Source organism: Dicentrarchus labrax, unplaced genomic scaffold, assembly GCF_905237075.1.
Source record: "Dicentrarchus labrax unplaced genomic scaffold, dlabrax2021, whole genome shotgun sequence".
Taxonomy (NCBI): domain Eukaryota; kingdom Metazoa; phylum Chordata; class Actinopteri; family Moronidae; genus Dicentrarchus; species Dicentrarchus labrax.
Genome location: NW_026136719.1, coordinates 1,752,297 through 1,766,296, shown reverse-complemented (window position 1 = coordinate 1,766,296; position 14,000 = coordinate 1,752,297). Strand labels below are relative to the sequence as shown.

At 40.1% G+C, this 14,000-nt stretch overlaps 1 protein-coding gene across 11 annotated transcripts in view; it reads left to right on the top strand.

The window, feature by feature from the left end:
* vps13c (vacuolar protein sorting 13 homolog C) overlaps nucleotides 1-14,000 on the top strand; it is an 81,696-nt gene that overhangs the window by 28,940 nt on the left and 38,756 nt on the right. For 8 of the 11 annotated variants that reach the window (XM_051378094.1, XM_051378089.1, XM_051378093.1 and 5 more), the window contains 13 exons: nucleotides 120-287; nucleotides 2,201-2,236; nucleotides 3,197-3,501; nucleotides 4,521-4,668; nucleotides 4,748-4,856; nucleotides 5,031-5,158; nucleotides 5,340-5,496; nucleotides 5,689-5,768; nucleotides 5,878-5,937; nucleotides 7,292-7,445; nucleotides 7,600-7,719; nucleotides 7,798-7,901; nucleotides 13,305-13,472. In XM_051378094.1, the coding sequence (XP_051234054.1) occupies nucleotides 120-287; nucleotides 2,201-2,236; nucleotides 3,197-3,501; nucleotides 4,521-4,668; nucleotides 4,748-4,856; nucleotides 5,031-5,158; nucleotides 5,340-5,496; nucleotides 5,689-5,768; nucleotides 5,878-5,937; nucleotides 7,292-7,445; nucleotides 7,600-7,719; nucleotides 7,798-7,901; nucleotides 13,305-13,472 (1,737 nt within the window). The remainder of the gene's footprint in view (nucleotides 1-119; nucleotides 288-2,200; nucleotides 2,237-3,196; nucleotides 3,502-4,520; nucleotides 4,669-4,747; nucleotides 4,857-5,030; nucleotides 5,159-5,339; nucleotides 5,497-5,688; nucleotides 5,769-5,877; nucleotides 5,938-7,291; nucleotides 7,446-7,599; nucleotides 7,720-7,797; nucleotides 7,902-13,304; nucleotides 13,473-14,000) is intronic. The other 3 variants (XM_051378099.1, XM_051378098.1, XM_051378091.1) reach the window with 1 other exon arrangement.

Below are 14,000 nucleotides of genomic sequence, written 5' to 3'. Positions count from 1 at the left end.
CTGGGGATCAATAAAGTATTTCTGATTCTGATTCCCATTGTCACTTGTAGTAGGGATAATAGCAGCAGCTCTATGAGATGATGCTGACCTGCTTCCCCCTTCCTTCCTCCCCACTGCAGGCAGTGTCCATCATGGGTGAGGAGGTTTTCAGCTTCAAACTGTCCTTGTTTCCGGGGGTTACGGAGGGGGATGGGTACAGCGACACGTCAAAGGTGGACGGGAAGGTCACGATGCGTCTGGGCTGTATTCAGATTGTCTACCTGCACAAGTTCCTCATGTCCCTGCTGGTAGGATTTTATACATACATACATACATACATATATACATACATACATACATACACACATATATATACGTGTGTGTGTGTGTGTGTGTGTGTGTGTGTATATATATATATATATATACACACACATAAATACATACATATGTACACATAAACAGTGTAATATATACACAGGTTTACCTTTAACATCCTGATTGGTGGTTTGTGTTTTCATCAGTTTCTATATTTGTTTAACAGTTTGTAGTGAGTCTATCATGTTGTTTGTCTGATCACTTTAAAAGAAAATCACTGTTAGCTTTGAGCTGTAAAATTAATCAGTGTTTATATAGTGTAGATTCAGTAGTTCAGTGGCACTTTAGTTTCAAGTGACTGCTGACATCAGCTCATATTTACGCTACCATTCAACAGCTTGGGGTAGGAATCTGGCGATATACAATATTATCGCAATAAAAAACTCTGATAAGTATATTACTAATAATATATATTAGGGCGGCTGTGGTTCAGAGGTAGAGCGGGTCGTTCCTTAATCGGAAGGTTGTGGATTCGATCCCCGGCTCCTGGTGCCAGTATTGTTGAGCAAGATACTGAACCCCAAATTGCTCCCGATGCCATGCATCAGTGTGTGGGTGTGTATGAATGTTAGTTTCTGTTCGATGGACTTTGCCATTACTGAGTGAATGTGTGTGAAAGGGTGAATGTGGCACGTAGTGTAAAAGCGCTTTGAGCGGTCGGAAGACTAGACAGGCGCTATACAAGTACAGGTCCATTTACCATTTACCATATTGCGATTAATTATTGCAATAATCGTAAATATCCTCACATGGTTTGACTTGAGAAAGCTGTTTAGCTCACTAATGTACAGATATTGATTTCTTGATAGGACCCACTTCGTTCCGGTCACTCTAAAATCCTGATCCTGTGTGGCACGTGGAATCCCCCACAATGAAGTTCATATTACTGCTGAGAAACAGTGTTTCACACCATGTTTAGGAAGTCTAAGAGTTTATTGTATATCACAATAGTAGTCTGTATCGCATTTATGTTGGCCAAGATAATGGTGACATTACATTTGAATACCGTCCCATGATTTGTTGGCAGTCACCTCTTATATTGATGTTTTTCTTATTTTCTTCTATAAGGTCTTTTTAAAAAATGTTTAATGAAATGATTAAATACTGTTGGAACCTTCGGTGTTGAATTTCCAGTCCAGTAAAGATCATTATTGAACCATAACAGAGCAACTAAATATTAATTCTGGTCGGTGCTCAGACAGCAGTGGAGAGCCAAAAGTGCGCCTGGATAGCTCACCTGGTAGAGCTGGTGCCGGATGTACTAAGGCTGAGCCCTTGCTGCAGTGGCCCAGGGATGGAATCTGACCTGTGGCCCTTTGCCCTTTTGAGTGTCATCCCCTCTCTCAACCCCCCTTCCTGTCTATCTTCAGTTGAAAAATGTATCTGTCCTATCCAATAAAGGGAAAAAGCCCCAAAAACAATATATATATTTTTTATTTAAATCCCGGCAAACAAAAAGCCAATGAGCAGCGACAAGATCAAAAAATATAAAAAATATAAAAAAATAAATAATAATATAATAGTTTTTTTAAGGCTGTTTCATAGCCGACCCTGTTAAGTATAAAAAGACAATAATGAGCAGTTTGGATGCAGGCTTTTGTTTCTTAATGTTAGTGCAGTCAGGATTGGGCGCCAGTTAGCATTAGCATGCTAATCTGATAATATGGCACAAAATAAAAATGTCATTGGCTCTTCAGGGATAATTAGGAATATGTAGTTTGTAATAAAAGCAGCAGTAACTTTTGTTAGATCTCAACATGTTGTTTGTTGTTTACTTGTTGTCACATGTTTCTCCACAGTCTCTCATATCTCTGGTCTTCCTGTTGATGTCTTTTTTTCCTTTCAGGCTTCTTTTAGCTTTCAGTATGCGTCAGCTGATGAGGTACAACATCAAACCTTCTGCTTTAGCTTCACTCAGCGACTCCACTGCACCTTCAGTCCACCTTAAATATCATCTGGTTTAAGGTTGTCAATAGGACACACCTTCTGTCAAAGGGTTAACCCTCATCCTCGACTCCACGTCTGCTCTCTAGTCGTGGAATCGACAAAAATACCACCTTAAAAAATAGAACAAACAGGAAGTCATGCTCTTCATGCACAACATGCCATAGTTCTCAAAAGTCACTTTCTCCATAAGTGCTGTGCAACTCACTCAGCTGCCATCATTAACCCCTACCCCTCACATGACCTCTGCCTGTGTGACCTCACTTCCCTCCTGCAAATACAACATTTTTGTTTCAGTAACCCTTTGGCAATTATTCCTCCTGCAATTATTGGGCCTCATGCAGAGACATTCTCTTTATATTTTCTCACATTTAAGTGAAAAAATAAAATGAACCAAACCTCCTGAAACATCCAGATCTGCTCGTACTCTGGGAGCCGAACAATGAATCCCACTTCATCATTAGTTGTGTATAAAGGACAAAAAATGACATAAGCATAAATAAATAAATACATGTAACTGATGAATCCCAGAAATCAGTCGGTACTAACAAAAAAGCAACACATCGTGGGTACAAACTAAAATGTGTTCATATATCGTTTCCAGCATGAGGCCCATAGGAACTGCCTATCTGTAATGGCTTCTTATTAATAAGGTCCTAACTCTAGTTACCACGGTTACCAAACAGTTATGTCAGGACGTCTCTGTAATATGACGTCTGATGAATGACTCTTGTTAGTCTGAGGTTCTTCATCTGACGGTTTATGAAACAGAAATAACCGCACACTCTGTCCAGGCAGTGAATGCCTCACATTGGCTCCCTCTGACTTCATGGCGATTCTCTCATCATGTGACATGGGGTTGGTTGTTGTCTCACTGCTGATCGACTCTGTTCTTTAGATGTTCGTCGATAACTTCCAAACGGCTAAAGAAGCTCTGAGCGCTGCAACGGCTCAGGCTGCAGAGAAAGCAGCGTCCAGCGTTCGGGGCATGGCCCAAAAGAGTTTCCGTCTGTCTATGGACATCAAACTGAAGGCTCCACTCATCATCATCCCCCAGTCCTCCACCTCCCACAATGCCGTGGTGGTGGATCTGGGTCTGATCACGGTGGGAAACAGCTTCTCCCTGCTGCCGGTGGAAGATTTCTCTCTGCCGGCCGTGGTGGATAGAATGGACGTCAAGCTGACTCAGCTGAAACTCTGCAGGTATCATCACAATAAATCAATCAATCAGATCAATATTCATCATTGTCACTCAGTAGCAAAGCTTCAGGATGGGTCGTGAGTCCTTTTTGATTTTGGGGGGTATAAGAAAACTTTTTTGACATTACACAGTCGGCCTATATCTCAGCATTTCATTGATTTCTTGTTTTTAAAGTATATATTATTGAATAAATGAAGATGTCAACAGTGTATATTGACAGAGCTTCAGTCTGTTAAACCTAAAGCCTTACCCTGCAAGAAAACACTGAATCTGTCAAAAAGGAAGCCTTTTAAGTCTGTATGAATGTTAAAAAATATCTAAATACCTAATACAGACAGAGGATTGTATACAAATATCAGGAAAACTTGTCTCTGATCAACATTCACAGGAATTAATTGGCTAAAAATGTATCCAATAAGGTGGATTATTATATAGTCTCTGCGATGCCCCCAAAGGTTTCTGAAGAGCCGTTGTGAAGCTCTACCTCCCGGCTGATCGAATAATGGGCGTGGAGGTGGAGGGTGGGTGGAGCTCAGGCTAAATGACGCCTGGTTACTGAAAACACTACTCACTCACTTACTCAAAGCGGCCATGCCCTTAATTAAGCAAAACTTTAAGCCTTAATATAATTTAAAGGGGTGAGTTGTACAGTTGTCATGAACAGAGAAATTAGAACAAAAGGCTGTAAACGTGTATTTCTGCTGTAAAGCTGGACATTTTGATATAGGGCATTATGGAGACTGGCTCACTGCTGGAGCCAACAGTTGGCGTTACCATTAGAGGAACTGCAGGACGAGTTGAAACCAAGAGCAGCCAGTGAGCGCAGCTCAAGTTGCAGTACGTCTGGCCTGCAAAGACAGAATCAATAAACGTATAAACTATGAAAAGAATGAAGTGCATTCTGGTTGTTTCTGTTCTGGTGTCTGAATGTCCTTGAACACATCACAAGTCTCAGCTCTGCATTCAGACGTGATGACGATCAACAGAATGCTGATTAAATGTTGAATAAATGTCTTTTTAGAACCACACTGAAGCGAGACTTCTCTCAGCCGGACATTGAGATCCTGCAGCCAATCAACTTAGAGCTGGTGGTCACCAGGAATCTGGCTGCTTCCTGGTTCACCAAGATCCCTGGAATCCAGGTCCAGGGAGTCCTCCAGTCCCTGAATGTAGGTCTCAGATATTTGTTGTTGTTTAAACTGTGATTTCACTGATTTTCAGAGTAAGATGTGAAATTGTGTTACTCAGATGAGTCTGGGTGAGGAAGACCTTGGTGTGCTGATGAAGATCCTGGTAGAGAACATTGGGGAGGGAAGTAAAGAGCACAGCATTGACGTCAAAAGACAGGTGGCTCAAGGTAACTTTATTCTCAGTGCATGATGGGAAATCTGACAGTAATGTATTATTATTAGTGTTTAACCCACGCTGCATCAGCACTGATAATTTACCTGCTTCTGGTCAACTTTATTCAACCGTCAGGCACTAAAAGAAGATCTGAAGGTATTTTTGATTACTGTTTTTCCGTCCTCAGAGAAGGCGGAGCTTGCTGAGCAGGAGGTGATGTCGTTACAGTCGGGATTAGACGGTGTGTTGGCCGCCACCAACGGAGGTCTGACTGAAAACACAATCAATATTCTCCTTAACTTTGAGATAAAAGAGGTATGAAATCGGTTTGATTCTGTCACAAAATACATTACATACATTGTACAAATCTTAAAACTAGAAGGTTCAACTCACATATTAGCTGCCGGTCTGATCATGGAATAATTTTTCCTGATCGACCTCTCTGCAGCTGTCTAATTCATCCGATTCTGATTCTGTTTCCTCTTTCCTCTTCAAGGTACTGCTGACCCTGAAGAAGCCCAGAGAGCAGAAGGAGTTACCTTTCCTGGTCCTTCATGTGGCTCACCTGGGCATCGACACCAAAGTCAGGAAGTACGACATGTGTGCCACAACATACATCAACAAAATCACCATGAAGTGCCTGGAGTTCAATGGTCAGAGCCTTTAGTGTTCTCTCTGGTGTATTGTAGTGTTCTCTATGGTGTACTGTAGTGTTTTCTGTAGTGTTCTCGGTGGTGCATTACATTTCCTGTGGGAGCAGCAGGTGTTCTGGTACATACGGTCAAACATGTACAGTGGTGTTGTTTTTATCAAAGTGATTTTTTTTTTGTTTCATCTTGTTTCAGACTCGAGTGGCGAGCCGCTGTGTCTCATCAGCTCTTCGGTGGAGTCTGGAGCTGAACTGCTCAAAGTGCAGTATTTCAAGGTGATGACATCAGTAACTCCCATTTCTACAGATTAACTGTTGAGATACACAGGTGTGCTCATATGTCAGAGCGTGATCCTTAAACTTCCTGTGTTTGACTGTTCCTCAGGCTGACCGCTCAGGGCCAAACTTCTCCACAGTTTACAAGAACACCGAGCAGATGATCAAAGTGAGTTCATCCACACATTGGTCATCATTTCATGTTTGCTACTGAAGCTTCATCTGTAAGTTTTTTCATCGTGTCAGTGAATGTTTGTGTGTGAAATTAAAACTGGCGGTCAGATGAGCAAGGACACTGCGGCTAAAAGACTTATAGCCAAGCGATTTTTATGTAATGCTTTATTGTAACGGTATGTAATTTCCAAGGAATGCATTTGTAGAATTCTGAACATTAGTGCTGACTTACAACTTCGCTAATACAGCCAAACATCAAGCAAGTGCAACAACAGCAGACATAGCAGCTAATATTTATTATTTATTATTATTTTACTCTTTGTCCGACCACTAAAAGCCAGTACCACATTTACTCTCACCTTTTCTCTTAGCTTTTTCTGTCAATGTCCTCTGAACTGAGCCTCTGACATTAGCTTTGTTCATAGAAGCTGCTAAGCCCAACCAGTTACATTGCCTGAAATGAACCTAGTAGTGCTTTGGTTGCGAGGCCTTCTTGATTTTGCGGTATGGTAGAAAAGTTAAATTAATACAGTAGGCCTATATGGCACCATTTGATTCACTTCTGTGAAGGAATGTAAATGTAAAGTAAATTGTCTAATATAATAAGGGCCAAGTGTCAGGAACAAGAAAACAGAATTTTTTAAAAGAGACACCTATTAAGTCTTTGATTGTAAAGATTGTAATATTATAATACATAATACAGAATTGTATAAAAAGTTTTGAAATGGGAAACAATCTGCTTTAAATTCATCCAAATCAGTTGTTTTACACAAACTTCTTGCAGTTACTGAGTTCACTGTTTTGGTTCATTCTACAGTTTTGAATAGAATATGAAACATCCATAAACTATATCACTTAAGTAGGGGTTATCAGTTTACTCAATCATATAAAATGGTAAATGGTAAATGGTAAATGGACTGTTCTTATTTATCATTTATAGGAAAGAGGAAAAATATGGTATCCACTGCTGAACATTTCAGAGAGTTGAAGCAGAGCAGCCAGTGGACATCAGAGGGAAAACCATAAAATATATTAAAATGTTTTAGCAAAATCCCTGACATAGTTGGTGGTGTGAGACGTAGTGCCGTAAAGCCAAAGAGAGACCAAAGTGCAAGAATAGGAGTACAGAGGAGAGTCCACTCGCCCTGTTACAGTCAGTATAAGCTGTTATTGTAGGGTAGAAAAGTTACTTAATTTAAGCAAGTTGCACTTGCAGTTAGTCGAGATTGATTAGATTTGAAGAAATTATTTAACTTTTTAACTTTTGTCCCTATTTTCCCAACTACCTAAACTATAGAAGAAACTTGTTGTAGTGTTACATTATTACACTCATTTACTCCCCACCCCAGGTAACCTTCACCTCTCTTGACCTCATGCTCCACACTGAGGCTCTGCTGTCAACCATCAACTTTCTGTCGGCAGCGCTGTTGTCTGGCAGTGTTTCGTCTCCAGAGAGAGAAATCAGACCGAAAACAGAAGACAAGACAGTGTCCGCCAAATCCAGTCAGTATAAGACACACACATAATGAGCTCAAGTTGCGTCCCAGTACATGTGAAGCTCAAATAAACTACTGGGTCTAAAAGTCTCAAGACAAAAACGGATAACTCAACATGTCAGTCCGTCTTTATCGTATTGTGTTGTTGTGTTTCCCGTCAGCTGCCCTGGTGTCACCCGTAGACAGTGAGGTCATTGACCTGAAGGTGATGATAACGCTGGGAGCCTTCAATGTCCTGGTGTGCGACCAGAGCTGCAACATGGCCGACATCAAGATCCAAGGTACCGAATCGCACCAAATATGTCTGCTGTTGTTGGTCTGCACCATCCCTGTTTTTCACAATTTGATGTGTCCTTCAGGTATTAACGGCTCTTTGCTGATGCAAGGACCACAAACTCATATATCAGCCCGTCTGAGAGATTTCATCGTCCTCAATGTTGACCCCAAAAGCATCCACAAGAAGGTCAGTCAGTTGTAGAGATCACCTTCAATCAGGAACAGAGTAAACTCCTACCTGAAGGTGTTACATAAAGCAGTTTCAATCCACACTTGTCCCAGTGAATTCAAACGTGATAAATGGTTTGATTGTGCTGATTGGGATCATCTGTATTAATAATGTATGTAGGATACAAACTCCCTTGGACAACTCTCGACATTCCTATACGAAACCTGGACAACCTCAGACTAATCTGAACCAGCCTTGATTATTGAGTTACCGTGTACTATCCAAGAGTGCCCCAGACTCTTCTGGACTACCCTATACTGCCACAGATGATGGTAGAATCCTATTAAGTACCCTAAAGGTACTCCCTAGGATTACTCTGACAGTCTAGTTTACGACAAACTACCCTGGACTATTTGCGATTACTTAATTACCATGGACTTTCTCAGAATTCCTTTCACCATCCTGGACTCCAAGACTACATGAAACTACCACAGACTACCCTGGACTACCCCAGACTACTGTTGACATGCTCATACTACCCAGGGCCTATGTTGGGCTAATCCAGAAGACCCTAGAGTACACTAGACTGCCCTGAGGTTATCACCTAGGACTATCTTAATTAGGGATGCACGATAACTTTTTTTAAAACCAATACCGATAACTTTCAGCTCCTAAAGACCGATACCGATAACCGCTAACACACACACATATATATCTATATCTATATCTATATATATATATATATATATATATATATAGATAGATAGATAGATATAGATATATATGATCATGACCTAAGATCATGACATTAATACTATGAACAAACCCAAAAACACTTTTGACTCTTTAAATGGAGATATTGGCAAGCCTCTCAAAAAAAATATAGGCCCCTTGAACTGATGCAAATGCATGCATTGCATTGCATTGAATTGAATTGAATTGAATTGAATTGAATTGAATTGAAATTCAATTCAATTCAATTCAATTCAATTCAATTCAATTTTATTTGTATAGCGCCAATTCATAACAGAAGTTATCTCAGGACACTTTTCAAATAGAGCAGGTCTAGACCGAACTCTTTAACATTAATTACAGAGACCCAACAGTACCACCATGAGCAAGCACTTGGCGACAAGGGCAAGGAAAAACTGCCTGTTAAAAGGCAGAAACCTAGGACAGATCCTCCGGCTCTAGGTGGGTGGTCGTCTGTCTCGACCAGTTGGGGTGAGAGAGAGAGAGGCAGAGAGAGAGAGAGAGAGCGAGAGACAGACAGACAGACAGACAGGTGCACAGCAACAACAGTATTGGCAATGGCAGTCAAGCAGGACCATGGCAGGAGGCTCCACCAGGATCCATGAGAACCTGCGAGACGAGAAAGCACAAGAACTCCGGGGAAGAAGTGGAGTTAGTAACATGCATTAAAGGGACATGAATGAGTGCAGAAAGAGAGAGGAAGAGAGTAGCTCAGTGCACCATGGGAAATCCCCCGATAGTCTAGGCCTATAGCAGCATAACTAAGGGATGGTTCAGGACTCACCTGATCCAGCCCTAACTATAAGCTTTATCAAAGAGGAATGTCTTAAGCCTACTCTTGAATGTGGTGAGGGTGTCTGCCTCCCGAACCACAACTGGAAGCTGGTTCCACAGGAGAGGAGCTTGGTAACTGAAGGCTCTGGCTCCTGTTCTACTTTTAGAGACTATAGGAACCACAAGTAGCCCAGCATTCAGAGAACGTAGTGTTCTAGTGGGGTAATAGGGTACTATGAGCTCTTTAAGATATGAATGGGCCTGACCATGAAGAGCTTTATAGGTGAGGAGGAGGATTTTAAATTCAATTCTACATTTTATAGGGAGCCAATGCAGAGTAGCTAGTACAGGAGAGATGTGATCTCTTTTTCTAGTTCCTGTCAGTACTCGTGCTGCAGCGTTCTGAATTAATTGGAGCGTTTTAATGGACTTATTGGGGCAACCTGATAATAAAGAGTTGCAGTAATCCAGCCTTGAAGTAACAAATGCATGGATTAGTTTTTCTGCATCTGTCTGTGATAGTATGTGTCTAATTTTTCTAATATTACGTAAATGAAAGAAGGCAGTCCTAGAGGTCTGCTTTATGTGGGAGTTAAATGACAAATCCTGATCAAAGATAACTCCAAGATTCCTGACAGTGGTGCTAGAGGCCAAGTTAATGCCATCTAGAGTGACTATATCTTTAGACAATGAGTCTCTAAGGTTTTTGGGGCCAAGAACAAGAATTTCGTTTTTTTCTGAGTTTAACATCAGAAAATTGCAGGTCATCCAGGATTTTATGTCCTTAAGACATGTTTGTAATTTAGATAATTGATTAATTTCATTGGGTTTGATTGATAGATATAACTGCGTATCATCTGCATAACAGTGAAAGTTAATGGAGTGATTCCTAATAATGTTGCCTAAAGGGAGCATATATAAAGTAAATAGTATTGGTCCAAGTACAGAACCTTGTGGAACTCCATGACTAACTTTAGTATTTATGGAGGATTCATCGTTAACATGTACAAACTGAGAACGATCTGATAAGTATGACTTAAACCAGGTTAGGGCAGTTCCTTTAATGCCAATTTGATGCTCAAGTCTCTGTAAAAGAATATCATGGTCAATGGTGTCAAATGCAGCACTAAGATCTAATAATACAAGTACAGAGACAAGTCCATTGTCAGAAGCAGTCAGAAGGTCATTATTAACTTTAACCAGAGCTGTCTCTGTGCTATGATGAACTCTAAATCCTGACTGAAAATCCTCAAATAAACTATTGTTATGTAGAAAGTCACACAACTCTTTGGCGACTACTTTCTCCAGAATCTTAGAGAGGAAGGGGAGGTTAGAAATCGGTCTATAGTTGGCTAAAACCCCTGGGTCAAGAGTGGACTTTTTAAGAAGGGGTTTAATTACAGCTACTTTAAAGGACTGTGGTACATATCCTGATAATAAAGAAAGATTAATCATATCCAGTAAAGAAGTGCCAATTAAGGGAACAACTTCTTTAAGCAGCCTAGTTGGGATCGGGTCTAATAGACAGGTTGATGGCTTCGATGAAGAAATGGTTGAAGTTAACTGATGAAGATCGATAGCAGAAAAACAGTCTAAATATACATCTAAGTTTACATTGACAGAAGTCCCTGAACTTGGAGAGCCACTGATAACTGTTGATGGCAGTTGGTGATTAATTTTTTCTCTAATAGTAATAATTTTATTATAGAAGAAGCTCATGAAGTCATTGCTACTTAAGTTTATGGGGATATGTGGCTCGATAGAGCTGTGACTCTCTGTCAGCCTGGCTACAGTGCTGAAGAGGAACCTAGGGTTGTTCTTATTTTCTTCTATTAGTGCTGAGTAATAGGCTCCTCTGGCATTACGGAGGGCCTTTCTATAGGTTTTAAGATTATCTTGCCAAATTGAGCGATATTCTGATAATTTGGAAGAGCGCCATTTCCTTTCAGATTTTCTAGCTATTTGTTTTAACTGGCGGGTTTGGTGGTTATACCAAGGTGCTAGTCTCCTATGTTTTAATAATTTCCTTTTTATAGGAGCGATAGAGTCTAATGTTGATCGTAGTGAGCCTGTAGCACTATCGACAAGATTATCAATTCCAGAGGGACTAAAGTCGTTATAGGACTCTGTTAAATTCAGACATGGCATTGAATTAAACACTGAAGGAATCTCCTCCTTAAATTTAGCTACAGCACTGTCAGATAGACATCTGCTGTAGGAAGTTTTGCCTAATGGCTTATAATCTAATAGTATGAATTCAAAAGTTACTAAATAATGGTCAGATAGGAAAGGATTATGTGGGAAGACTATTAAATGTTCAATATCAATGCCATATGATAAAACAAGGTCAAGAGTGTGATTAAAACAATGAGTTGGTTTATTTACACTCTGACAGAAGCCAATTGAGTCTATTAATGATATAAATGCATTACTAAGGCTGTCATTGTCAACATCCACGTGAATATTAAAATCACCTACAATTATTACTTTATCTGATTTAAGGACTAAACTTGATAAAAACTCTGAGAATTCAGATATAAAATCAGAGTACGGTCCAGGAGCGCGGTGGAAATGTCTTAACAACACATACATATTCGCACAAAAACACAAAAACATGAAATGATGAATAAATAAAAGCATAAATACACATGTACACTATATATATATATATAAATAAAAATAAAAATAAAAAGTGAAAAAATGCACTGTGACATGGACAGGGATGGAAGATGACCTATAGTTTGTTGAAAAACCCAACAGCTGATGGTACAAATTATCTCGGGTATGTGTTAGACCTGGCACGTTTTCGGGAGGTGATTACAAACTGAAAAAGTGCATTCCAGAAGTTAAAAAAAAATAAAATATATATATATATATTAGGGGTGTCACGATTCTCCAAATCCTCAATTCGATTTAATTAGCGATTTTAAAGTCTCGATTCGATTTTTTGATCTTTTTTTAATATTACTATGAATGCATTCCTTATATGTTATTTACTCTTTTGGCCTTCACTGCGGGCCATTCAGGTCTCATAGTGGGAGCGGGGCAATGCCGTGCTGACAAAATTATATATGTTATCGGGGCTATTTGTCATGATATCGGACTTATCGGAATGACGTAATAATTTCCTGTTATCGGCCCGATAATTATCGTGCACCCCTAATCTTCATATAGTCTAACTACCTCAGACTACCAGGGTAAACCCCTCAAACTAGCCTGGAGTACCTATACAGTACATTGGACTACCATGGACTACTTAAATAAACTACTTAAAAAAAAAATATATATATATATATATATATATATATATATATTAGGGGTGTCACGATTCTCCAAATCCTCAATTCGATTTAATTAGCGATTTTAAAGTCTCGATTCGATTTTTTTGATCTTTTTTTAATATTACTATTAATGCATTCCTTATATGTTATTTACTCTTTTGGCCTTCACTGCGGGCCATTCAGGTCTCATAGTGGGAGCGGGGCAATGCCGTGCTGACAAAATTATATATGTTATCGGGGCTATTTGTCATGATATCGGACTTATCGGAATGACGTAATAATTTCCTGTTATCGGCCCGATAATTATCGTGCACCCCTAATCTTCATATAGTCTAACTACCTCAGACTACCAGGGTAAACCCCTCAAACTAGCCTGGAGTACCTATACAGTACATTGGACTACCATGGACTACTTAAATAAACTACTTAGATAAACTTCCTTACAATATAACAGACTGCCCAGGACTACTCTAGAGGACCTAAAAGTACCATGGTAAGGTATCACCCAGGGATGTCTCTAAACTGGACTACATCAGACAGCCTCAGAAGACTTCTGTCCTTTGCTGCTGCAGTCCAGTTGAATAAAGGTCATTGAACTCTCTCTGTCCTTCAGGCCATCTCCATCATGGGGGATGAGGTGTTCAGCTTCACCATGAGTCTGACTCCGAACGCCACAGAGGGTGCTGGTTACGCCGACACCTCCAGAACTGATGGCAGAGTGAAGCTGAACGTGGGCTGCATCCAGGTGGTTTACCTGCACAAGTTCATCATGTCTCTGCTGGTGAGTTCAGTCAGAATGTTCTGCTAAAGAACCATTGTAATTTGATTTTGTGTTTACTCAGCTTTTATATTTGTGTTCAGTTCTGTCAGTTTTGGTTTAATTTTGGTTTTAGGTTTTTGAGATTACCTGAGAATAAGTTTCTGAAACCAGGAGAGCCGATAATACTTTAAACAAATTAATCATAAATGAGCTTTGCTCCAAAAGCTTAGCGCACAGTACGGCAGCCAGCGAGGTGGACCCAATGAACGCCCCCTCCATAATTGTCCATCCGGGGGCTGTAGCACCTTCCCTCATCCAGTACACCAGCAATCTTATATTAGCCGTCCAATAATAGTACATGAAGTTTGGGAGTGCCATCCCTCCCTTTGCACGAGGTCTCTGTAATATATGTCTTTTGATCCGTGGTGGCTTTTTGTTCCAAGTGAAGGCTGATAACTAATGTTTTAAAGAGTTCGGTCTAGACCTGCTCTATTTGAAAAGTGTCCTGAGATAACTTCTGTTATGAATTGGCGCTATACAAATAAAATT